Source organism: Syngnathoides biaculeatus, chromosome 2, assembly GCF_019802595.1.
Source record: "Syngnathoides biaculeatus isolate LvHL_M chromosome 2, ASM1980259v1, whole genome shotgun sequence".
Lineage (NCBI taxonomy): Eukaryota > Metazoa > Chordata > Actinopteri > Syngnathiformes > Syngnathidae > Syngnathoides > Syngnathoides biaculeatus.
The window spans coordinates 17,861,632-17,887,598 of record NC_084641.1 but is presented as its reverse complement, the minus strand read 5'-3'; the positions used below and the strand labels follow the sequence as shown (position 1 = coordinate 17,887,598).

General features: G+C 45.4%; 3 protein-coding genes across 9 annotated transcripts; all 3 read right to left on the bottom strand.

Moving 5' to 3' along the window:
- Positions 1–921: 921 nt before the first annotated feature.
- On the bottom strand, positions 922–6,003 carry clrn1 (clarin 1). Its single transcript, XM_061838585.1, has 3 exons — positions 5,669–6,003; positions 1,632–1,811; positions 922–1,434 (listed from the first exon to the last, which is right to left on the bottom strand). The coding sequence occupies exons 1-3, from the start codon at positions 5,928–5,930 to the stop codon at positions 1,169–1,171; spliced, it is 708 nt and encodes a 235-aa protein (XP_061694569.1). The 5' UTR covers positions 5,931–6,003; the 3' UTR covers positions 922–1,168.
- Positions 6,004–8,449: 2,446 nt separating this feature from the next.
- Positions 8,450–18,118, bottom strand: LOC133510528 (coagulation factor VII). 4 transcript variants are annotated; one of them, XM_061838549.1, is made up of 11 exons: positions 17,978–18,118; positions 16,443–16,511; positions 16,195–16,373; positions 16,102–16,126; positions 15,903–16,016; positions 14,632–14,766; positions 14,147–14,511; positions 12,948–13,062; positions 10,050–10,246; positions 9,367–9,492; positions 8,450–9,299 (listed from the first exon to the last, which is right to left on the bottom strand). In XM_061838549.1, exons 2-11 carry the CDS (start codon positions 16,507–16,509, stop codon positions 9,057–9,059), a joined length of 1,566 nt encoding a protein of 521 aa, XP_061694533.1. In that variant the 5' UTR covers positions 16,510–16,511; positions 17,978–18,118; the 3' UTR covers positions 8,450–9,056. The 4 variants fall into 4 exon arrangements, with proteins under 4 accessions (XP_061694533.1, XP_061694541.1, XP_061694559.1 ...); XM_061838557.1 differs by lacking the exon at positions 17,978–18,118 and adding an exon at positions 17,126–17,872; XM_061838567.1 differs by having other exon boundaries at positions 9,053–9,271.
- Positions 18,119–18,232: 114 nt separating this feature from the next.
- On the bottom strand, positions 18,233–25,647 carry pgm2l1 (phosphoglucomutase 2-like 1). 4 transcript variants are annotated; one of them, XM_061838518.1, is made up of 12 exons: positions 25,391–25,647; positions 24,610–24,777; positions 24,362–24,468; positions 23,829–23,913; positions 23,475–23,755; positions 22,745–22,937; positions 22,385–22,669; positions 20,897–20,990; positions 20,685–20,814; positions 20,279–20,468; positions 19,233–19,366; positions 18,233–18,638 (listed from the first exon to the last, which is right to left on the bottom strand). In XM_061838518.1, the coding sequence occupies exons 1-12, from the start codon at positions 25,499–25,501 to the stop codon at positions 18,590–18,592; spliced, it is 1,827 nt and encodes a 608-aa protein (XP_061694502.1). In that variant the 5' UTR covers positions 25,502–25,647; the 3' UTR covers positions 18,233–18,589. The 4 variants fall into 4 exon arrangements, with proteins under 4 accessions (XP_061694502.1, XP_061694493.1, XP_061694512.1 ...); XM_061838509.1 differs by having other exon boundaries at positions 18,233–18,562; positions 25,391–25,646; XM_061838528.1 differs by lacking the exons at positions 24,362–24,468; positions 24,610–24,777; positions 25,391–25,647 and adding an exon at positions 23,954–24,333 and having other exon boundaries at positions 18,233–18,562; positions 23,829–23,850.
- Between the last annotated feature and the right edge of the window lie 320 nt (positions 25,648–25,967).

Sequence of the window (25,967 nt, the reverse complement as noted above, 5' to 3'; positions counted from 1 at the left end):
CGAGTGAAGTGACCGGGGCAATGTTACCCTATCGTTTCGAGCCATATTTAGATGATATGCGGAACACCTCTAACGAACAACAGACTCCCTGACAGTATGTAGCCGCAAGCAACCACAACACCGTAAAGCGGCCCGGCTTGGCGGCGCGATGAGCCACCCCGGCCAAAGCCGTGATCGGTGGACGGAGCACCGACTCGCACATCGACACATTTAGCACCCTGACATACATGCTCAGATCTTTTGTTACATTCTGAGAGGATTACACCCTCCCCACCCCAACTATTTTTTTATAATAGCTCAATACACAAAAACCTGTCTTTTGGAACCCACGAAGCTTCTCATCCTTTGCACCTGTCCAATCCATTTTTCGGGACGAACCGGGTCTTTTGGAAACATATGAAGAGTAAATCCATCCTCCCGAGTGTTCGAACAATATCCAGCAATACAACGAGCCGGCATTTTGGCAAACAAGAAGGAACCACGAGCTATCTTCCCGCAGGTAAAACTATTAGAAACTAACAAGTCTGCTTGAGCGCGCTACCGCCTACAATGTCACTTCCTGCTTGAAAACAAATCCTTTGAGAGGATTTTCATGGTGGGAGTGACAAAAAGCCACATACGTCAAATTCACGTTTTGTGGTGAAAAAAACAGATGGGCGCATTCCGGCTGCCTTGTTTTGATTAAAAACATAAAAAAAAAAAAATCATGCTTGAACTCGGACGAGGAGGTGTGGCTCGAGGTCCATTCAAAATCAACCCAAAAGTGTTCTGTTGGTCATGATGTTATGAGACGTGTCGAGACTTCGAAGTCCGTTAGCTCACGCGGAGGCTAACCAGCCATGTTCCTGCTGTCCCTCATTAAGCCACGCCCCTTAAATGTACACATACAACACTAACGCTTTTTATTATTATTAATCTTCTTTATATAATATTCTTTATTAAAAGCATGTAAAAAATGGTGGTGGTATTTTCAGGGCTTGAACAGACTAATGGGATGTCAAGTCATTTCAATGGGGAATACTGATAGGAAGTACTGTATAAGTAAATTGAGTTATGAGCTGAGTCACTAAACAAAATATACTCGTAAGTCAAGGTTCCACTGAGACACTTTTGTGTGACTACTTCACAGCGATGCTGCATAGCGATGTGTTAAGAAGTAAAGTGCAATTCAGTACATCAGGTCAGCGGCACCACCGCTCAGGTCCGAGTCTTTCCCCCGCAGGACGGGGAGGTTCATCCCCGCTAGTCGGATCACAGCCACGTTGAACGCTTGCAGGAAGAAGACCAGGACCAGGATCCAGAAGCAGACGTCGTAGCGCTCGTCGTGCGTCTGGAACGCAAAGGCGACCTCCTCGAAGTTGGCGATGCGCTCCGACAGGCGCTCGACTTTCACCTCGGAGGCGAACAGAACCACAACCAGGAAACCGCACCCACCTGCCGGGAGGCGAAGTCCACAGGTGATTGACAACTTGTGCCGCAGGAAAGCCGAATACAGGTAAAGGCGCATTTATTGACGAGGAAACACAAAGGTGCCTTACACTTGACATGCCACTAGATGGCAATGTCAACATACTTCAGCTCAATTTGATCCATAATAATCATTAATAGTCATCATCGTCTGAAGTGCTCACAGCAGATGGACGTCCACAAGTAAAGTCCCAGAGGGCCGTGCAGCGTCTCGTAAGGACGTCCGAAGGCGTTGAAGAAGAAGAAGCCGCTCGACACGGACGAAAAGACGATCAACGAACCGCAGAAGAAGATGATGGTCACGTGCAGACCGGCTGGGATGGCGTCCAGCAACTCTGAAAAGACTGACGCACAAAACTGCACAACTTTACGCACATTTGAAGACGGTGAAGACAAAACTGACGGCACGTCGACACACCAGTGCCATTCGGGTCAATGTGGTTTAACGAGTGGTGAACGGAGCTGAGGACGGTATCTAACGTACTGCACGTGTAGCGAGAGTACACAATTTCATTGGGAAATCTATAACTGCTCCAACACTCGGGAGGATGGATTCACCCTTCATACGTTTCCAAGAGACCCGGTTCGTCGTGAAAAATGGATTGCATGGGTGCAAAGGACGAGAGCTTCGTGGGTTCCAAATGACAGGTAGGTGTGTATACAGCTACTAAAAAAAAAAAAAAATAGTTTGGGGTGGGGGGTTGTAATCCTCTCGCACGTAAGTCAGGGGTGCTAAATGTGTCGATGTACCCGTCGGCGCCTTGCATGGCTTCGGACGAGGGGCACGGCTTCGGCCGGGCTGGCTCATACGTACTGTCTGGGAGTCTGTTGTTAGTTAGAAGTGGTCCGTATATCATCTAAATATGGCTCGAAACGATAGGGTAATACTGCCCCGGTAACTTCACTCGGTTGTGTGGTGTTCACCTTTTCGAAAAGACCTTGCGTGTCAGAAGGGGCGCGTTTGTCTCCTATAGTTGGGCTGGACCGCATGTTTTCATTGGCGAATGTTCGGTTGACGTCACGGTCGGAGGATGCAGCCAATATGGCGACCACTTGGATGTCGAATACCACTTCCGTAACTTTGCGCATGGATGACGCGCTCTCCGCTCATATTTTTTTTTTTGTATGCACATTGAAGTGAATAATGTTATATGTATTTTTCATTTCAATATCTATTTTACAATGTTTATAGGGATGACACTTGGGCTTTAACACACTATATATACAGTGGTAGCTCGGTTTTTGAACGTTTGGTTTTTGTACAAATCGATTTTCGAACGAAAATCTAGAGATTTTTTTTGCTTTGGTTTTCGAACGAAAATCGGTATTCGAACACCCCGACCACCCGACCCACGACGATTTGTTATTGTGCTTTCGAACGCTCGCCCGAAAAAACCCCGAAAAAGATGTAACGCGGATGACCGCGCGCATTAGCGCACGGCGCAACCAGTTGACTCAAACATTCCTCTGCTCGCGGACGTTTTCCCAGTCCCGTAGTGACTTTTTTTTCTTCCAATTGAGCAACATTAACCCCCGATCATGGCTCCAAAGAAAGCAAGTCGAACTGCTGGTGCTGAAAAAAGGAAAGTGGTGCGTAAAACTGTCGACTTCAAGAAGGATTTGCTAGCCGAGCACGAGTCTGAGAAGTATGGCGTGGCGAAAACGACGATCAGCACCATTCTGAAAGACAAGGATGCCCTGGAAGCATGTGATGTTGCTAAAGGAGCAACCGTGTTGACCAAGCAGAGGCCACAGATCTTGGAGGAAGTCGAAAAGGTTGCTTCTTATTTTCGTGAACGAGGAGCAGTTAGCTCAGGATAACGTTGGCGAGGAAGGGCGGAGAGGTCGTCTGATGACGCCGAAGGCGGGAAGGATGTCTCAAGTGCCGATATTAAAGCTATCTGCGCTAAATGGAAGCACAGCCATAATTTTGGAGAACTTCATCACCTGAATAAAGCTGAATGTTGCAGAGCACAGCGAAATTTCAATGACGTTGTTATGAGCCACTTGAGAAAAGTGCTTATAAGATGGCAGAAACAAACAGATTTTTTTTTTTTTTTACATAACATACTTTCTGTGCAAATAAAAAAAAGATTTGTCTGTTTCTTTCCCCCCTCATTATTGCTTGTTTAAAGTTATTCTGCTCTTTTAATAAAGGTTTACAAGGCTGGGGGCCGAGTCGCTACAGATACGGCAATGCACTCCCAGCCTACCATACGCATACATTTGAAGCAAAACCTAAATGTATTTGTGAAATGATTTAATTATATAAAGTGTTTGAACTATTCATGTATTTATACTATGCAGTTTATTATCAGGAAAAGCTAAAAAATTGCTTTTGAAAAAACTTTTTTTTTTTAGGCTTGGAACGTATTATTTCAGTTTCCATTCATTGTAATGGGAAAACGTGCTTTGGCTTTCGAACGTTTTGGTTTTCAACCAGCCTTTTGGAATGGATTGTGTTCGAGAACCAAGGCACCACTGTATTACTATCATCACCTATCCTCATTTTTGCTGCATTTAGTTTCACGGTTTATGTTGTTAGGAAGGAGTTAGTTTTTTTCTTCTTCTCATTGCTACAGTATAGGAAATGATTCTGGTGGTCAGACAGTACGTCTGTCCTCTATGAATTGGATCAAAAGAACATTTGTCGTTAGGTCAGCACGGTATTGTATGGGTGTTTTCCACATGCTGTAAACGTATAATCCAAACATTTTATTTACATTTCATCAGTTTATTTGTGTCAAGAGGAAAAGATGTCCTGTTAATGCGTTCATTAATAATCGAGAAAAGTAGTCCAAATGTAATTAGATTACTTTGAGGAAGTGAAATGTTCCACTCCGATAACATTTGCAACCGGGTAACGTGTAACTGCAACCGACCCCATTTCCAAAGTAATCTCCCCAACACGGGCGGTGAAGCACTGAGGCGGAAAGCTGAAAGGTCGCCGAGAACTCGTTAGAGTTGGATCACTGCTCTCGTATAACTCGAGAAAATACACCTCGTCAAAACTGTCCGCGTGTCTAAAGTTGTCCTTGTGTCCAGCGTGCAGAAAGCGCAACAAAACAATAAGCTTCCTGGAAACAAAGAACACTATTTTATAGGTAAAAAGATATGTATCGCGTATATTTACAAACACATTGTGTTTAAATGATAGTTAGTTTTGAGGTGTTTTTGAATAATTGAAGCCACTGCTGTCTTTAATTATTGATGGTGAAACCTAATCGGTGACGTGTTTAACACAAATACACGCGCACGCACCGACTGTATACAATACACGTGCTGTACAGGGATATACAATTATACAGTACGCGTACATCACAGTCAGTTAAAATGACGGAAAACAATGGATTTTTAGTAGTTCAATTGAAAAAGTCAAACTTGTAAAACTTGTAAAAATATATCCAAGTTTCCCCACTTTGGGAATTATGAAAGGTTATTTGATATAGATTGACTACACAGTAAATATGTATAATCTTATTTCTTATCATTGTTTGCAGCTGAAAAAAAAAAAAAATCACTATCTCAAGTAACTACGACAGTACATCAATCGAAACAAACAAAAATGGAGATAGAAATTAAGTAGGAATTTGCAGTCGTTTTTAATATTCACCATTTTTGGGGGGAAAAAAATGTGTTTTGATTGGTCCAGCTCAAACATTAATGGTATACAGTACACTATGTATGAGTTATATATTTTTTCATATCAAGTGTATATGGCGACCAGTCTCGGGTGTAGCCAACCTCTTATCCCAAGACAGCTGGGAGTGGCTCCAGCACTCCCGCGACCCTTGTGAGGATAAGCGGCTCAGAAAATGGATGGCATTATATACAGTATTTTTGTAGTTTGGCAAAACATTTTCAGATAGCATACTGAGGCAACCGAAAAAGTTGGTCGCACCAGCGGAAAAGTTAGTGTGGAGGTCTGGTTGAGAGACAACTTTTGCTTTTTTTAAAAATGTCACTCATAACGAAAAATGTTTTAACAATGACAAGACAGCAACAAAATCTTACTAAAATTTGATACTGTGTGTAAAGTGGTCAGGAAGAGAGCAACAGGTGGCGAACAGCTTTTCGGGGTCTAATCAGGCCTTTTCCCCGAAATTAACCGGGATAATGTCCTGCGACGCTTGTGAGGATAAGCGGCTCGGAAAATTGACATACATTAGTTTAAGAACTAGTGGTCGACTCCGTGTATTACTTGAGAATCGCGAAGTCCGGCCGCCCAAGCCGCAGGTCTTGACTCTCTCGCCGCGGAAGAGTCCATAGGCGATGCGCCCCACGAACTTGTCCAGCTCGCTCCCGGTGGCGTTGACGAGTTCCGCTCCAGTTCTGCAGAGGACCGAGCCGTCCAGCCAGCGAGGAAGTGCGGCGCACACGGCTGCCGCCAACGCGCAGCCCGCCGCCAGCGTCCCGCCGAAGCTCAGCAGCAGACGCTTGTGCCGCCGCCTCGCCGCCGCCATGGCCGACCTGAGCCGCCTGCCCTGGACGCCTCTGCGACCCACCCCCGCCCTCTCGTTTCCTTGGCGACCTCGACCCGAGGGGCGGAGCCAGGGAATCGTCAGTGGGCGGCAGGTTGACCCAAGAGGCCATTTTCGTCCAAGGTGCCACAGAATAACCATAAGACAGACGTACGTCAGAAGAATTGGTTTTAAAGGGTCCAATTCCTAAAATGAAGATTCATTTTATAATGTCCAGGGCAGAACACGGAATAGGGCCCAAACGCATGACTCCAGAGATGAGGTACAGCTCAAGAAGAAGATGTCAATTGCAAGCAGAGGTCAGTACACAGGCAGGGTCGGTCGGGTCGGATCTGGTCGGGCTGTGCTGGAGCCTATCCGAGCTATCTTCAGGCGAGAAGCGGGGGACAACCCTTGAACCGGTCGCAAGCCAGTCACGAGGCATTCACACTTGCCACCAACACATCCCTCCATCCATCCATCCATTCATTTTCTGAGCCGCTTATCCTCACAAGGGTCACGGGGAGTGCTGGAGCCTATCCCAGCTGTCGACGGACAGGAGGCGAGGTACACCCTGAACTGGTTGCCAGCCAATCGCAGGGCACAGACAACAGTCGCGCTCACAATCACACCTCGGGACAATTTAGAGTGTCCAATTAATGTTGCATGTTTTTGGGATGTGGAAGGAAACCGGAGTGCCCGGAGAAAACCACCCATGCAGGCACGGGGAGAACATGCAAACTCCACACGGGGGGCAGGATTTGAACCCCGGTCTTTAGAAATGTGAGGCCAATGCTCTACGGCTATGCCACCACACAATGTATATTTGAGTATGTGTCGTGGTAACTAAAATGTTTGTGTCGTGATGGTGAAACAAAATGGGGGAATCCCATGTAAAACAGCTCTACCCACAATGTTAGCTCTATAATCTAACTAAAATGATAATTTGGCCGACCAAAGGCTTTCGCAAGCCTTGTTTTTGTTTTATAGTTTAGGTGTAACAAAAGCCAAGAATATGGGCGTCAGTATTTTTTGTACTTGTCATACCGTGCTTCTATTCACAAAAAGCTAATTTTCTCTGCTTTTTCCTCAGAAACTCGTGTTTTGGCTAAAACAAACGTATATTCTTACTGAATATATATATATATATATATACAAGAGAAAAGAAGAAATATTTTTTTTCTATTTTTTCTCCATCGAAAAATGTATTTCTAGCTTTTCCCGTTCTTCAGTAATGTTCAGTATATATATACTGAACATAGAGAAATACATTTTCCGATGGGAAAAAAATGGAAAAAAAATATTTTTTCTTTTCTTTTTTTTCTAAAAAAAACCCCCCACATCTTTTGATATATTCAATGCTTATATTGTTTCAGAAGCTAATATTCTAGGGGTCTCAAAGGACCGGTGAAAATGCTGTAAAACGGCTTGCAATATGGGGGACTTTGGGGTTTGGAAAACCTCAGGCAAAAAACATTCAATGTATCCGCTTCTTCCAATCACGGGAACAAACGTACCGTTTACTAAATACAACCTTCTGTGTTCCTTCCATTGTAGCATCTCCTATTTTTAGCTCAGCCATATTCATATTCCATATCCATTTTACAAGCCGCCGGTTTCACTCTGTCTTTGCAGTTCTCTGGGTGGGTGCACTCTCACACATTACCTTTTGTAGAGAAAGCAATTCTGTGTGAACATATCGTGACAGAAAAAAATGAATACAATGTTTGCAAAATGTGTATTTTGGGCAAAAGATGGTGCATTACAAGTGCGTAAACATCACATACAGTGAGGATGTTCTAAATTGGCTCGCAAAGTACGTACAAACAAAAACAAGTATGAGCATATTGATAAATCTGCATTTTCTGCATCAAATTTTGAACACAAATCTGTGTGTCCGCACCAATTAGTAAATGTGAGTTTTTTTTTTTTTTTTAACCTGGTCAATTAAAGGTTATTGATTGATTGATTTTAAATACCAGATTGCTCGTAAGCTAAAAGATTTTTTCACTTGTCCCTACATCTTGATAACTAAATAGCTTATCAGATATAAGTTTCAAATCAGCCTTTTGTTGGCATGTTTGCAATTGCTAAAACATTTTAATTGAGGACATATATTAAATAGTAATAATTGTGTTCTGAGCGTTTCTCTGAAACTAAAACCATTTAAGCCGCAGAGGAAGAGAAAAAAAAGGGAGTTCCACAATTTAGCATAAATGAAGTCATCTCGGGCAGCACGGTGACTCACCTGGTAAAGCGTTGGCCTCACAGTTCTGAGGTCCCGGGTTCGATCCCGGACCCGCCTGTGTGGAGTTTGCATGTTGACCCCGTGCCTGCGTGGGTTTTCTCTGGTTTCCACCCACAACCCAAAAACATGCAGCATTAATTGGACACTCGAAATTGTCCCGAGGTGTGATTGGTCGTTTTTCTCCATGCGGCAAACAAAATGGATGGATGGAAGTCATCAAGCTAATTGCTCTGATGAAGACCAAATGTTTAAAAACAATTTTTTTGGAGTCTTTTTAATATTTTCAGCCATAATTGTCTCTCAAAGCAATGCAATCATGTTCATCATAATCAGAAAAGACAGCTTGCTAATATCAAACCATAATTAGTATTTTTTAATTGCACAGTGGTAAGTGGTTCAGACATTCGCCTCAAAACTGTTTCAAATCTCGCTTCCCTTGTGTGGAGTTAGCATGTGATCCTTGTGCTTGTGCAGGTTTTCCCTGGGTACTCTGGCTTCCTCCCACGTTTTAAGCTTCAGTCAGTGCAAATCATTGTCCGTCTGTGTCCTGCCATTGACCAAGTGACCAGTCAGGGGCGTACACAGCCTCTCACCCAAAGTCAACCAGCTCATCAGTACCCCCTAACGAAGATAAGCGGTATAGAAAATTGATGAATATTATTTGTAACCGAGTTTGTTCTTGAGCAGTAAACAGAGCAGCTAACAAAGCTAGCATGAACACCTGAGCAAAAACATTAACATTCACATTGATTTGCAACCTCGTGACTGTAATTACAGTCATGCTCAACTGACTAAAATACTGCAGTAGGTAGTTGACTGCACACACATCCACACTTGACCTGGCCCACTTCCTCCATCCATCCGTTAAACGAAGAGAAGTCTCAACTGCGGGTGGCATTCCGGTCCACCCTCTCCATCGTGGTCCTGATCCAGCTCAGGAAGTTCCCAAGACGCGTGAACACGCCATATTTGCCGCTGGCGGCGCAGCCCTCACCCCAACTGACCACACCCGTCAGGTACCAGGTTCCCCGGTAGTGGACCACGAAGGGGCCGCCGCTGTCCCCGCTGCAAGCATCCATGCCGGCATCCACGTAGCCTGCGCAGAACATGTTGTCTGTGATCACCTGCAGGGCGGGTGGCCACACGCTATTAGCACGCTGTTAACGGCACGAGTGTGACGCCGAGGCTCACCTGTTCTGTTGACTGCATGCAGGTGCGGTGCTTGACCACCGGGAGCGCCACCTTCCTGAGGAATCGGGAAGATCGGCGCAGGTAGTGGGTGGCCCCCCATCCCGTCACCAGGCCCCGGTTGTCCTCCTGAACAATCACAAAAACAAAAAGAGAATTAAATAATACACAATATTTATATATTTATATATATATCCATCCATCCATCCATCCCTTTTGTGAGCTGCTTATCCCTACAAGGGTCACAGGCATGCTGGAGTTTATCCCAGCTGTCATCAGAGACCCTGAACTGGTTGCCACTCAATGCCCTTTTATGACGTTAAAGGCTTTCTGTATGGTGGTCACATCATTTGAACAAAGCTGTGTACTGAAATTCAATCAAGATGTAATTTTGTTTGAAATTATAAAAAAATACTGTCATTTTGGAGCTGGGAGGATTCTGCCCGACTGTGACGAGTAAATACTGGTACTTTAGTGCATTTGTCTACACAAAGAGTTCAGCGTGCGACCAATTAATTTTTGGGGAAAAATGGGTGTTCCCGGGGTAATTAGCTAATTACTGATTGCTCCAAAACAGATAGAATTAATGACTGCCAGCTTCATTTTCTTGAGCAAAGCTATCCAGAAATAAATACAAGCTATCTGGATGCTATAAGTCCTTTTCAAGCATGCTGACGTGGGCCGACCTTGATCAGGTATTTTGACAGGTGGGGGTCCGGCAGGCAGGCGGGGATGGCGGTGGGCCCCCTGACGACGGGCTCGGCCAGGTAGAGCAGAGCCACATCGGAGTCCATCGTGAAGTCGTGGAAGTGAGGATGAAGCACGACCTCCTCGACCAAAATTGTTTGCTCACCAGGATCGCGACGCTGCTTGTCAAAGTCGCCTGCACACACAACAGATGCAACACATCACGAACAACCAACCTACCTAACTACAGTTTAGCTAACAGGTGGCTAGCACGTCTTCAAGAAACTGTAGCTCACGTCTGGCTAACCCGTGGCTATTCTTAATGGCAAACCTGCGGCTAACAAATTGGATCCTACAACATGAAACCAATCGGAAAACACACAGCTCTGTTTTGAGCTACATACCTTTTCTGAAAAGACGTTAAAATGCTTTCCAATCACGTACAGCAGTGGGGTCAAACTCATTTTTGTTACGGGCCACATTGTACTTATGTCTTCCCTCTGAGGGCTGCTATGGCTGTGAAAAATCTTTAACCGCCTCATCATATTTACACATGAAATTTATGAACGGGTTTTGGAGTCAGAAATCATGGCCAATGGGTTTTTCCCAACTATTGTTGTTCGGTTACACAAAAATGCTTGTAATAGCTCAACGTTATCATTTATGATGGGACAATTTGGAATTATGGTACAGATTTCAACAAAAAAATCATGGACGTTGATGGACATGATTTGCCGCCGCGGGCCAGGTCTGGCCCCCGGGCCTTGAGTTTGACACCTGTGATGTACAGAGTGTGGCAATCAGGGAAGATTTGGTGAAGATATGGCTGTCTAAAGACCAGAAGCAGCGTTTCAGCTTTAGCTGAGCAACATGGATGTTTTTTATTACGGCCTCGTTAGTTTATATGTGTAATGACGTCGGTTTGAATTAGATCGGCAGCCGGAGAGAACTAGAAGCTTTCTGGTGATACCAGACATGCTTTGGTTTTCCTTGTGTAGACGGACAGTAGCCGTTTAGTGTTGTTCTCAAAATGTTTTACTTATGCAAATTTCACGGTACCCACTCAATAATAAAAAATATATATATATATATATATATATATTAAGGTAGGAAGTTCAAATCAATTCCAAATGGGATGTGATCTTTATTTACAGTTGTGCTCACCCTTACTGGGACCTAAATTTAAGTATTAAATGTGGAATAGCTCCTGAATTAAATGAACCAATTGAAACATTTTTACTTGTCAAACTTGTTTGATACACAAAAGGGAATCCTAACATTTTATGGACAGATGGAACAAAAAGAGGCCTTATAGCAATGCACAAAGACGGTGCTTATAGATAAAGATAACGCAATGAAGCCTTTCAGGAAAAAAAAAAAAAAACACTCTGCCAACAATCATGCACTGTGGATCAAGAGACTGTACAGGAAAAAGCCTAACCCAATGCTCTAAAAAAGTGGTTTTAGGCAAAGATCATGGGTCCACCGCCAAGACTGAGAACCAACGCACACAGTACAGGGGCCACGATTGCCCTACATATGGTTTTCTATTTTCTTCTTTGAAATGACTATAGAGCTCGTGCACTTACGTCACTGAAATCACGTGACTGGCCATATTGCTGCTCAAACAAGGCATTGTTCAATGCTAAGTCCATTGAGACAAAACGAAAATACGTCTTATAGGAAGACGACCAGAGTTTTGTCCGATACCGTTAAACATTTAGAAGGTGATAATAAACAAAGGTACATGGAAAAAGAGAGACACTTGGCATAGAGGACCCATATTTAATGCCGAAGTCGATGTTTTCGCCGATAAGAAATTGGACTGTTAACCCGCTTCTGCTTGTTTTGGATAACTGGATCGACACATGTGGTGAGTAAGTCGTCGAGATTTACACGGAAGAGTTTGGAAGTGTAGAAAAGTCTGGACGCATAAAAGTACTTCGTTGCTGAATCTGTTCTCAATCAAGAATAAATCCCACATAGTGATGGCGCCAATCAGATTTTTTCAATACAAATACCAGTATTTAAATAAATAATCCCTGGTTTTACACAAACTTGCATTCATTAACTATGATTGAAAAAAAAAAAAGCAGATGGAGACGGCTCCTCCGTCCACGGAAGCGTATCGCTGCCACACGTAAACCTCCATAAACCTTCTTCTGCGACAGACGATTTATTTTCTTTTTTTAAATACGCATTGTTCTCCAAATCAGTCAACTAGGCATTATAGATAGTAAATGGGAATTTTGAGATTAAGAATAATTCCTACCTGAAATGAAGTGATCACTACACAAACGTGTGTGTATTTTGGTTGGGAACTAGCCATCACGTTTAATTACCGATATCCATCGATCTTTTCTGGTCTTTTCAGCTGCTATTCCATAGAATGATCTCTTTGAATATCTGTCTCGTCTGTTGTGACAATCAACAGGACAACAAGTCTCGGGGAATTTGAAAAATCTGCTCTGGTTCAACGTCCCCCACAATGTTGAGCAGCTCTGTTTGACCGGCAATATGGCGCTGTGAAAATGCTGACGTCACGTGCACGGGCTCTCTATCTAAGTTAAACATTTGTTTTCTTTATGCAATTACTTTGGACCTCCAATTAAAATCCTGCTGATATGAGTTTGGTTCACCCCCCCCCCTCCCCAAGATATAATACAAAAATGAATATTCTGATGTATCAAATGTGAAAATCTTTTTCACTCAGCCAATGGTTTACGAGCTAAAACTTCAAACGCAGCACTTCCCATCAGTTTTGCGCCGGAGGGTCACATATAGTCTAAATATAGTGTAGCTAACACTGAGGCTAACATATAGCCTAACTATAGTTCACACCGTGGAAAAATTATGCTAGCACCACTGTGTCAATTAGCGTGAGGGTGTCATGTGACCTATGGTGACGTGGTGGGCAGTTTGCTGGAAGCAGTGCGCAGCTGAGACCACCCAGCGGTCCGACACCAGCGTTCCCCCGCAGAAACCGTAACCGTCTGCGCGGTGGATGAGGACCTGAAGGCAGCACAGATGGGAGAAAGTCACATTTTATGTGTGCAAGTCACAAGTGTCAAGTCTTAAGGCCTCTTCATACACGCCCGTGCGCGAAACGTGCCGTCATCACTGCAGCTATCCCACACGGAGTTTGGCTTGATACTCGAGCGCAACTCACGAAAACGTGCTGCAGTTCTTCTCCAAGTCAGAGGTGTCGCTATGGCTGGTATTGGCTAGGACGCCACACAGCAGACTTTCCAAACCACTTAGTGGTTATTTCTGGCAGCCGTTTTTAACTTTCCTTTTCCGTTACAACAACAACAACGGCGACCGTGAAACAGTGTCTGCTTGAGCAAATGGACCTAAATGACCAGATGATGATTTGTTTAATTATTCTGCAACATCAACCGAGAACATTCCAAGGTAGGTGTTATGTAGAGCAGGGAGGAACCCCGAGTAAGTCATCAAAGCATGTGACAAAAAAGGACCAATCACGAGAGATGATTTCCTCGCCTTTCTCTGCGCAGCAACTTTTTTTTGACGTGTGTGCGGTAAGCTACGCAGAGATGCTGCGCGGGGAAACGCGAAGGTCACGCGATGCGATGCGGCCGTTGTCGACCGTGCGAGCGCAGGTGTATAAAAAGGCCTTAAGCCTTCAAATTTCAAAGCAAAGCCTAAATTACAGTGGCAGAAATCATGCATGTCCCCTCTAAAAACAAACAAGTCCTGATTCAATTACGAAGCGCAGACAATCAGAATGCTTTCAATCTAAAAAACAACTTCCAGTGCCTGAAACTGGACACTTCCCATCCCTGAAACAAAACTTTTCCCTCTCTGAAAATGGAACACTGCCAATCCCGGAATCAGAACAATTTCCATCACTGAAACAGAATTCTTCCTACCCCAGGAACAAGTCTTACCCATACCTGAAACAGAACACTTCCCATCCAGGAAGGTAAAGTCTTCCCTTCCCACAAACCAAAGCACTTAGCACCCTAACCCTAACCCTCCTATCCCTGTACTAGAAACAGAACATTTTCCCATCTCCAGAACCGAATGATCCCCGTCCTGTTTGGAAGGCTTCCCATCCCGCACGTGCGCTCACCTGCCAGGGACTTCCTCCCAGTCTCTCAAGGGTTCCCCCGACAATGCGAGGATTGAGTGGCTTGTCCGCGTTCTGAGTCCAATTGACGCGAATGGCCTGGTCATCATCTAAGATGGCATCCATTTTCATCGTGACGTTGGTGTCATCCAAGATAGCATCTGTTTCCGTGGCGACAATGGGGTACTTCAAGAAGGTGTCCATTTGTGCGGTGAAATTGGGCTCGTCCAAGATGGCGTCAGTTGTGAAATTGGCCTCGTCCAAGATGGCGTCAGTTCCCTCAGTGTCGTTGGTGTTCCCAAAGAGCCTCAAGAGGGAGCGTCCTGGTTGCAATTTTGCCGGCTGCTGGACGCCACAGGGAAACGCCACTGACCACCGCGTGTGGAAGACAAACCATACTTAATGTTACGTGCATGTCTGAGTCTGTGGTGTCTTTTTTGGGTGGCTGCATGTATGTTGGCCACATGTGTCACAGATGTGGGCCGTACCTGTCTTGGAGCACCTTTGTCCATCAGAATCCAGCCGGAAACCCTCAGCACAGCCACACTGAACACCAGCGCCCCCTGGCAGGTCGGTGCAGTACTGCAGGCAACCGCCGTTTCTATAGCCGCATGACAGCAACTCTAGGTGATGGGGCGGCCATTCGAGACATAATTCAGGATTAGTTTTTGATACTCTGAATAGATGTTTTGGGAGAAAACTTCCCAGACAGAAAACGTTTTTTTTCTCTTATGACCATATTTTCCTGTTTATTTTAATGCTCTTTAATGATGTATCGGTTACGAATGAAACAGCTCAAAGATCCAGACCTTTGAAGCCAATGATAAGAGCCGGCTCATGACTAACAAACGCCTGCCAGACTACAATATTAGTGCACGGTGGATCAGCTGGAAAGCGTTGGCCTCACAGTTCTGAGGTCTCAGATTCTATACTGGCCCCGCCTGTGTGGAGTTTGCATGTTTTCCCCGTGCCTCTGCGTGGGTTTTCTCCGGGCACTCCGGTTTCCTCCCACATCCCAAAAACATGCAACATTAATTGGACACTCTAAATTGCACCTCGGTGCGATTGTGAGTGCGACTCTTTGTCTCGATGTGCCCTGCGATTGGCTGGCAGCCAGTTCAGGGTGTACCGTTGACAGCCGGGATAGGCTCCAGTACTCCCCGCAACCCTCGTGAGGTTAAGCGGCTAACAAAATGGATGGATGGATGAAGACTAGCTTCAGGCAGAATCTCAACTTTGTCCTCTCTCTTGTTCTCTCCTGTCCAAACTGGACACAGGAAATACGCTTCCAACTTTAGTCCAACATGCGATTTTCCATTTCCTTTTTAGCATGTGTATTTGCCTTCATCTTATCATATTTGTATTTTCGTTCTTTAGTTAGACCCCTTTGTGTGTTTTCCTCTAGATCTTCTGTAAACCTTATTGAATATACAATAAAAGTCCACTCTTGCTTGTAATTTCTGTGTTCTGAGTTTAGGTAAATCTTTGTCATCTAGTACCAAACATGGTCAAGCAGGATTTAGCTATTGAGCTGGACACAAAAGGAATACGTTGCCAATTGAAATGACGTCAGCCCCAAGTGGGAATGTTGTTAAATCTAAGTTAAAAACATTTATTTTTTCTATGGTTTTTAGCATACTTCCATTTTGAAACTGTACACTGGTTTAATTTTGCTTTTTTTATTTTTTTTTCCTGTTTCAAATCCATGCAGCCACATCAGTGTTAGTATGTAAACAAGGCAGGCAGTCGCGGTACTCACCCAAGTGGCAGGTGCTGCCGTGGTACCGGGGTGGACACAGGCACACAAAGTCTCCTCGCTCCAGCACACACCTCCCACCATTCACACAAGGATTGGTTGCACACAGATTCAAGTCTGCGGAAGCACAACGTCCTGTTCACCGAGGTGGGAACATCATTGCTTCCTGTTCATGTATATTCTTGTGTCGGGGTGGACTTACTTGTGTATCGGAACCAGAACTCCAGCTGGGGAGCGACAACAGAATACAGCAGCATGTCATAGGAGTATCTTGAAAGAAGAAAACAGGTCTCACCGTCTTCTCCTGCGACTGGAAGATCTCGCCGGCCTCCTCTTGGGAGCACCGTTCCTCGTAACATTCCCGCTCCAGGTCACCGGGAAACAGCTCCTCCAGAACCTTGGAGTTGGCTCGTCGCCTCCGAGTGGCGGCGATTGAGCGCAGGATCTGCCCTGCCGAGGAGCGCTGCAGAAACACTAGGGCAACGGGCGTCAGCAAGAGCATTAGCATTAAATAGCAGCTAGCGACGGCCAAGCAATCCTCACCCGTGCTCTCCACCAGGGATGCACTGAGCACCAGTAGCAAGGTTGTTTGGGCAATGGATGCCAACATCTCTGCAAGACACAAAGGCGGAAGGCAGGTTAGGTTGCTTGGCTGGTTGCTAGGTACTAGGTAGGTAGGTAGGTTTAGGTAAAAAGGTTATTAGGTAGATGGACAACTAGGTAGGCAGGTAGCCTGGCTAAACGGTTTTTATGTTGGGAGAAAGGAAGGAAGATAAGGAGGTTGGATGGGTAAATGTCAGATCATTCAGTCAATAGCCAGGTTAGTGACAAAGTCGGTAGCAAGGGTTGGTTGGTAAAAGTCAGTAGGCAGAATGGACAAATTATCAGGTTGGTCGCTTGTTTGGAGGTGGAGTCAAAAGGTAGGTCGGTTAATTTAGGTTAGGAGGAAGGAAATAGGGCAACAGGTGTGTTGATCTGGGAGTACGGTGGAGCAACTGGTTAGAGCATTCCCCTCACCATTCTGAGGATGGGGGTTCAAATCTTGGCCCTGCCTACAGTATGTGGAGTTTGCATGTTCTCCAGGAATCCCAGTTTCTACCCACATCTCAAAACCATGTATTCATTGGAGACTCTAAATTGGCCTTAGGTGTGATTGCGAGTGTGACTGGTTTCTGTGTGTCCTGCGATTGGCTGGCAACCATTTCAGGGTGTACCTTGCCTCCTACCCTAAGATCGCTGGGATAGGCTCCAGCACTCCTGCAACCCTGCCCAGAATATGAATGGATGTATGGTCGGTTGATCTATTGATCCATCGGTCAGTGGACAAGCAGGCAGGGAGAATGGTCAGCTTGGTAGGGACGTTGGTAACATTACTAAGTAGGACAGACAAAAAAAGAAGTAGGTAGAGATGAGGGTATCTTAGTAAGAAAGTTGGGAAGTCGATTGCTTGTAGGAAAGAAAGGGTGGACCAATTGGTAGATTGTAGACTGGCAAGTAGGTTAGGAGAAAGGAAGGATTGATGGATGGTTGGATAGGTGGACAAATAGACAAGTTGGTTGGGTAGTCCTTCTGTCAGTGTAAAAATGATAATTACATTGTAAGAAGGTTGTTGGGTAGGATGGACAAATGGGTCGCTGGGTGGGTAGAGACTGTGGCTCAGTAAGTAGTTCACCTCACTTGTCATTAGATAAGGAGCATCAGTGTATTCTCCTCAGCATTTTCTAAATATTACTCATGTAGTTGTATTCCTCGTGTTCACGCATTACCATGTTAAAAAAGCATGAAGAAAAGCAACCCAACCACCATGCATGACTACGTTTGGCTTTCTTTTGGCGATGAGCAGTCCAGTGTTTGCACCAAATGTACTTTTTGGAATTAGAGTCAAACTTGAACCTTGGTTTCATTGGACCATAACAAGATCTGACCAACATATATCGTAAAAAATTACAAGTATTATGTGGGCATGTTATTTCTTTTCAATACATAAAAAGTTGTCACAGCAGGTCAGTAAATCTGGTCAACTATAAATACTATACTTCATTAATAATGTATAAGGGTAATAAGAATAACAGTCCTACCTGGAGTATTCACCGAGGAAGATGATTGACAGCTGGGGTTATTTTGGAGCTAAAATGGCGGCTCCGTTGATGGTTAACCACAACTCAAACATTGACGCACTTTGATGTGACGTCATCAACCGATGTTACTTGAACGACGTGTTCAGATTTCATTGAAACAAGTGGGGGGGGGGACAAACTTTAAAATGTCATTCTTTACGTGCGACAAACTAAATCACTGATGGAAAACTACCACTTACAAAAACAACATTTAAGTCTTTTAAACTTTTTCAGGTTTATTGCGGGACAAACATTTGTGAACACAGGAAGCTGAAACTTTAGAAAAATAAATAAAGGTACAATAATCTTTTCACGCTTCACGCATGTAAACATTCACTTTGGATTTGTCATCATCACTGTAGTAACGTCAAGCGACGCCATTCGAGTCTTAAATACTTGCTAAAACAGAACAGGAAGCGAACTCAGGGGAGGGGGCGGCAGAGCTAGACAGCGCGGCGAAGCAAGTTGTTTTTTTCGGGCTCCAGGAAGTCATCCAGCAGCGCCTCCGTCATCGTGCGCAGCTCCGCCTCCACGTGAGACGTCTCACTGCAAAGCAGTCGATAGGAAGTGATGTCACACTCTGACGGTTGGCCGGCCACGTCTACCTGGTCCATTGCTGTTACTATTATAAAATAATTGCATTATTTCCTTGGCTACAGTGGCTCGCACTTTCTTTAAACCCAGAATTTTTATTTATTTTTTTTGTATATTTAAGAAGTGTTTGTTTAAACTGTGCTTAATGTTGCAGTGGCATAAACCTTTTTAAATCCAATACAATATATCTTTCCTTTTATTTTGTACTACTTTCAAGTCAAGTACAATTTCAAGTACAGTTCAATTGTATTTCACTTTTTTGTACATTACCATTTAATCTTGAAGAAATTGTTTTTTAACATTATTTTGGGTACATTTTTATGTCACTTTATTGTGCAATACATTTTTAATGAAATCATTAAGTGCATTTTTTAAAGTTTTCCTATATTCTAGTGTTAATGTTCAAACTGCTTCATACTACAGTAGCTAACAATAAATACGGTTTTGAGAAATGAAATGTCTGCCTTGTTTTTGATGAACGTGATGCTACGCTACTGTATTTTCATTTTCAGGTGGTAATTGGTGTAAAACATTTAACTGGAATTGACCAGGACATTTTTTTTTCTTGATGTGAAGCTTAAAAATAAAAAGTAAATGAAAAACACGCTAAGAATCATGTGACCTGATTCCGGGCGCAGTGCACAGTTCTGTGTAGATTTTGATTTTGGGTTCGGTGCCGCTCGTCCTCAGCGTGGCTACGATGCCGTTTTCCAGTGTGAAGGTGATCATGTGACCGCTCCTGCTCACGGGAAGCACCTGAGCCGGGGAAACGGGGGGGGGGGGGTAGGGGAAAAAAATTTAATGACAGGAGGGGGGAGTGGAAAAGCAGAGAAGAGGGAAAAAGAAGGAAAGACGATAAGGAAAACTGGAGGAGGAAGAGAAAGGAAGGAAGGGAGAGAAAGGAAGGAAGGAAGGAAGGAAAAATGACAAGGAAAGAAAAAGAAGTGAAGGAAGAAGGGTAAGAAACAGAATGGGGAGAAGGAAGGAAAAGGGTAGGCAAAGGAAGTGTGAGGAAGGCAAAGCAAAAGAGGAGGAAGAAGAATGGACAGAAGGAAAGAAGAGATGGAAGGTCGAAATGAAAAAGAAGGAAGGGGAAAGAAAGAAGGAGTTAAGCAATAAGAAGGACAAAGAAGAAATGAAGGGAAAGAATGAAAAGAAAAAATATGATTAGAGGGGAAGAAATAAAGGTGTAGATGGGAAGAAGGAAAAGTAGGGAAGACAAGGATTAGAAGAGAGGAGTATAATGAGAGGAATGAGGAGAAGGAAGGAGGAGGAAAAGAAGGCCAAAGATTAGATGGACCTGTTGTTTTAGGATATCCATCCATCCATTTTCTTAGCCGCTTATCCTCACAAGGGTCACAGGGAGTGCTGGAGCCTATCCCAGCTATCAACGGGCAGGAGGCGGGGTACACCCTGAACTGGTCGCCAGCCAATCGTAAGGCACATTGAGGCAAACACCCGCACTCACAATCACACCTAGGGGCAAATTAGAGTGTTCAATTCATGTTGTGTGTTTTGGGGATGTGGGAGGAAACTGGAGTGCCTGGAGAAAACCCACGCAGGCACGGGGAGTACATGTAGGTGGGCTGGGAGTTGAACCTCGATAAAAAAGTAGAAAGGTGGAATGGGCGAGGAGAAGAAAGCAAGCCGAGTAAGAAAGTGCGTTACCGAGCGGCAGTCGTCCTGACTGCTGTCGTATCCCGTGTTCACGTCTCTCACGTGGACGACGCGTACGCCGCCGCACGCGTCGGGATACGCGCCAGTGCCGGCGAAGTCTCGGATGCCAGCGAAGATGCGGCGGGTGGCGACAGCGTCGTTGCACGTAACATAAGACGTCAGTGACACGTGGCAGCCGTACCTGCGCACAGGAAGTTCACACGGGATCAGTACACACAGAAAGTAGAAGGGCGCCCAAAGACGCAGTACGGGAGATTTGTCCAACACAGGAAGTGTATGTGCCAAACGGGAAGTAGAGCTTTCAAACAAGTAGCAGCTGAGCATCCACATATGACAGAAAGTAGAGGTCACACATGAAGTTAATGCGCGTCTATACAGGAAATAAGTGTCTCGTTACATGTGGTATATGTTGTGCAGCTGCTGCTGGAGGCTTAGCTTCCTGTCATGAAGGAAGGCAGCCATCTCGGCCACCACCGCCGCTGTGCTCACGCCGTCCTTCTCGGGAATCACACTGCCGCACAAGAAGCCTGCGCGCGCACATGTATGTCAAGGATCAGGCAGCGCGATGGCGGCGCGGTCGATGACGTGATGGAAGTAAAATAAAAATACCGATGGACTCTTCGAACGCAAACAAGACGGTCTTTCCCTCTGCGGTGAGTTCTTGAATTCTGTTCCCGATCCACTTGAAGCCGGGAAGGGTTTCCTGTTGATGAGGAAATGTTGACTTTTTATTTCCATTTTTTTCTTTTTACAGGAGAATCAGAGATGAGAATGATCAAGTTGGAAAAAACACGGAAAATGTCTGCCTTCGGGGGTGGGGGGTTCAAAGGGGGTTGCTTTTATAAAACACACTGTTAAATGCTGACATCTGGTTACTTCTAACAGTTTAAATACGTAGCAATCATAATATTTTGGAAACTTCAAATATAAGTCCAAACAACCAAAATAATTTTGCCAAACTTCAGACATAAAAATGGAGACTGAGTGAAATTTATATCAAATGGGCTACTGCACTTACGAGTTGTGCTTCAAAAATGAGTACACAAGTAATTTGCACGTGTGTGTGTATACACACATAATAAATGAGAGAGAGAGAGAGAGATCACAAAATATAAAAGTGAGTAATAAAATGCATGATCTACAGGGCCAGTGTTACAGATGGGCTTCAACATATTAATAGTTGTCAGTTATATAATATTTGAGATATTTACTGTACGTCCAACGTACACCTTTGTGTTTCCTGGTTTAGATATGGATATTGGATATTCTATATTTTCAGCTCCTATCGGAACACGTAGTGCACAGCACTTTGCAGCGAACGTCCATTATTTGTATGTGTTCGGTTAGACATGTTGATACCGTTTTCGTTCCTATCTGCACGGTCCCACTTTTTCAAAGCCATGCCCATCTGAAGCAGTTTTTTATCCCGTGGTTTTTATCAATTTCCCTGGCACGATCTTCATCTTTTCGCTCCAAGACGTTCGCCATAGTGACAAACGTGCAGACCGCTCGATAACATATGCCCACGAATGTCTACAAGTTATAACTATGCTGTAGTAAACAGAATGCTTCTCTATGAATTGTTAACATCAGAGTGAAAATACAGACGAAATACCGCCAAAATGCTGCCGGAAATCGGAATGTCGTCGTTATTATAAACACCAAATTTAACGCAAACAGATAGCAATGCCGTTTTCCGCTATCACAGCTGTGACTAATTTCCCGATGGGAGTTACCGATAGATGCTGGCGGCCGGTCTTGATCACAGTCTTGCCCCGCGTCATGACCTACCCCCACCCCCCTTCCAAATTTCCTCAGCGGATTTACACGTTTCACAAAAATGACAATTTCTGATGAAAAAACTGGGAATTCCGTGAATCCGCAGAAAATTCTCATCCCTGGCGAATACTCTAAATGTATGTCTCGAATTAGAATAAGAAAAAAAGGCAATTTTTACAGACTCCCCAAAAATTAGAAGGACACAGAAAAGTACTTATTACTTGTTAATTCCATTTCAAAAGTTACACTTCACGAGCATGGGTTATGTTCAAACATGTTTTGATCACAAAATACTGCACTTCCCAATGTTTTGCTCACCTCCACGTGGAAGCCTTCGTGACGGGCAAGAGCGTGGAGGATCCTGGAGGAGACGGCGGTGGTCAGCATGTAAACATTCCGCAGGTCGGCGGCGGCGGCGTCACTGCACGTGCGCTTCCACGCCGACAACATCCACCACGACAGCAACGCTGCCAGCTCGTTTCCGGAGAACACCTTCCACTCGCGGCTCTCGCTCAGCTCCGCCACCGCCAGACGGTCAGCGTCGGGATCAGTCGCCAGGACCACGCTGGCGTTCTCCCGCTCAGCTAGACGAAACGACAGCTCCTGAAAACGAGTAGCGGAGAGGAGGTGGCGGTGTCGGAGGAGGAGGAGATGGCAACGGCGGTGGTGGTGTCTTACCAGGACAGAGCGGCCTTCCTCAGGGTTGGGAACGTGGACTGTCGGGAATTGTGGATCGGGGTCTTTCTGCTCGGGGACGGGAATGGGCGGCGAGTGGAATCCAAATGCGGCGAAGGCTCGCTGGACGAAGTCGTGACCGACGCCGTGGAAAGACGAGTGTACGAACTTTAGTGGACATCTTGAATTCGCCTCCCTGTACACATGAACACGTCACGTGACCCCGCCCTCCTCACAGGAGAGGCTCCCCCTCTCGCACAGTAACACAGAGCTGTAAATGTGCTGTTCCCATGACGACACAAGCAGCTGTTAATATGCTGTTGCCATTGCAACAACAATAAAGATGCTGTTTTGGTAGCGACTGTCTCCATGCAGCTGTAAGTGCGATGTTGCCATGTCAATGACAGTCAATGAGTAAATGTGATGATAGGGGCATATGCTCGACTGTCATCAAAGTACTGCTTCTATGGCAACACAATCACAACAGTAAAAGTTATGTTCTGTCTGTAAGTGTGCACTTTCCAGAAAAACACAGAAAAGCTGCTGTTTCCATGCCAACACACGCTACACTGGTGCTGTCCCTGTTTGACAACCTTAAATTCTGTATGGCATGGAGCCACGTGCAGCTGCAAAATGTGATGTTGCCATGGTAACAGAAGTGCTGTTTCCATGACAACACATCCACAGTTCATGTGTTGTGATCATACAAAAATCTTCACTGGCAACCCCTCACCTGTTGCAGCAGAGGCTGGTGATGGCGTGCACGTAGGCGGCGTCCGCACGTCTTAGCGGGTCACTCCTCAGCGGGCTGCGCTGTGCCAGTGTGACGTCCCAGCAGGTGGCGCTCCAGGGCTCCTGATGCTCCTTCACGCTCGCCGTAATGCCGCTGTCGTGAGGCGCCGTCACCTGAGCGCCGTTGCACCAGTACACCTTGTAGCCGTTGTCCTCTTTAGGATTGTGAGAAGCGGTGATCATCACACCTGCCGCGGCGCCCAGCTGCTTGACGGCGAAGGGCTGCAACACACGACACGGCATCTAGCATGCACGCGCCAACGCTGCCACAGGAAGCAACGCCACGTCTGCTCACCACGTACGGCGTTGGCACGTAGCTGGAGAAGAGATGCACGCAGACGTCTCTGGTCAGCATCACAGCCGCCGCCAATGACGCAAGCCTGCAAACATCACGCATACGCACTCATATCTCAATCTTACCATCGTGACAGATGCAGCTGTATTCGGTTTCCATCAAAACATACTGCTGTAATTGAGCCATTTCCAAGGACACGGGCGCGCACACACACAGAGCAATGAATGGATTGTTTCAACTGGAAACGGTGAATGAGCCGTTTCCATGGCAACATTCAGCTGTAAATGTGATGTTTCCTTTGCCATACATCACAGGGACACAACTGTTTCCAGGGCAAACAGAGGGAAAAGTGATGTTTACATGCAACACATGCCAGTCAGTGTGTTGTTTCCAAAGAAACAATACTAGAGAAGTTGTTTCCATGGCAAACCACACAGCAGGAAATGGGCCGTTTCCACGGCGACAACAGGAAAAGTGAGATTTCCTTGGCAAGAGACACTGCAGGGAAACGCTCCAGCTCCAGTCCTAATTACCGCTGACTGCTGCATCCGCTTTCAGGTTGCCCCCTGGTGTCGAAGCCCACCACTACGCCTCTGCGCCCTGCGTCCGGGACACACCTGAGCAGGTAGGCGCAGAGCCCCTGCAACACACACACACACACACACACACACACACACACACCACACACACACACACACACACAATTACAAAACTAATTGACAGCCACCCCATGGGCTATTTCGTCAATGGCAGTGAGCGTGTTTCAAAAATGCAGACAGACCTGCGTGGACTGGATGACGGTGAGGTCGTTGATGCGGTTGAAACCCGCCCCCATCGGTGCTCTCAGTCCAGCGGTGCCAAACGACAACGTGGAGCAGAATCGGCGCCGCAGCTCGGACACGCCCACCGACCCAAGCAAAGCCACCGCCTGAGCCCGCGTCCGCTCGTTCTGCAACAAAAATACATACGCGCACATATATACATATATATAAAGTGCGTTCATTGCGTATGTCTCTGTGAATGTTTGAGTATTGTCGCGTGTGTGTCTGTGTGTGTGGTCATATTCACAGCATGTGCGTCCTTGAAGTTTTCCAGATTTATGCGGTATGACCCATTTGAGTGTCGATGTATTCTCATGTTCACTAGTGTGCGTGTGCGTGTGTGTAGAGTGTCATGTGACGTGTAAGTGAGGCTTCATGTTGACATTTAGACGTCAGGGTTCATGACCTTTACCAAACGAGGTGAGGTGGGTCAACATTCGGTTACTTTCCAGAAGCTTCGTACAAATCCACAACGCAAATCCCGCAAAAGTTGCCGTTTACTTCCGCATTGACGCAGAATCTCATTAAAATAATCACGAGCTCTTCTTGTTGATGACGTTCATCAACATTGTGTACAAACGATTTTCTTTTGGAGGAGTGAGAGAGCTGTGTGCTAGCCTTTTCGTTGTTGTTGTTGTCGACAACGCAGCAAAAGTCACTTGTGAAATCAAAGTGAGTGACAGCGCCGCTGTGATGGACAGCCGGGGGCGGATGATGTTGTTGTAGTTCCGGCGGCTTCACCTTGTCCCAGCGCATCCAGCGCCGCAGCGCCTCGTCCAGCTCCTCATCCCCGCTACTCGGTGGCCTCTGCTCGGCCTCCGCCACTGCGTCGTCCCGCTCAGCGTTGTCCATGCTGACTCGATGCCGGCGAGCTCAGTGCCATCGTGACGACGACGTTGCCCTGCTAAAGCTAATGCTAACGTCGCTGATTGGCGGCGTCAAACTTGGACAGCCGAGTCTGTGGAAGTTGGTTCTGGTGTGCTTCCGGCTGTCTTTCAAAACAAAAGCTACGGTATCACTTTCAAAATAAGAGCAAAGCTGAAACCTGTGGCTTCAGTTAAAACATATAGTACTACTAAAAAAAAATAACGTTCCCGATTATTTGGATTGATATTAAAATCACCATAAATCAGCACAATTAGTCCGATTTCAAAATTCAGTACAGTGGAACCTCGGGCTATGCATTTAATTTGTTCTGTGACCCTTTTCTCAGCTTGAAACATTTGCAAACCGAGGTCACGTTTTCCCATTGAAATGCAATTAATCAGTTCCATCTGAAGAACAATGTTATGATTACCTTTTCTGGTCATTGTGTGGT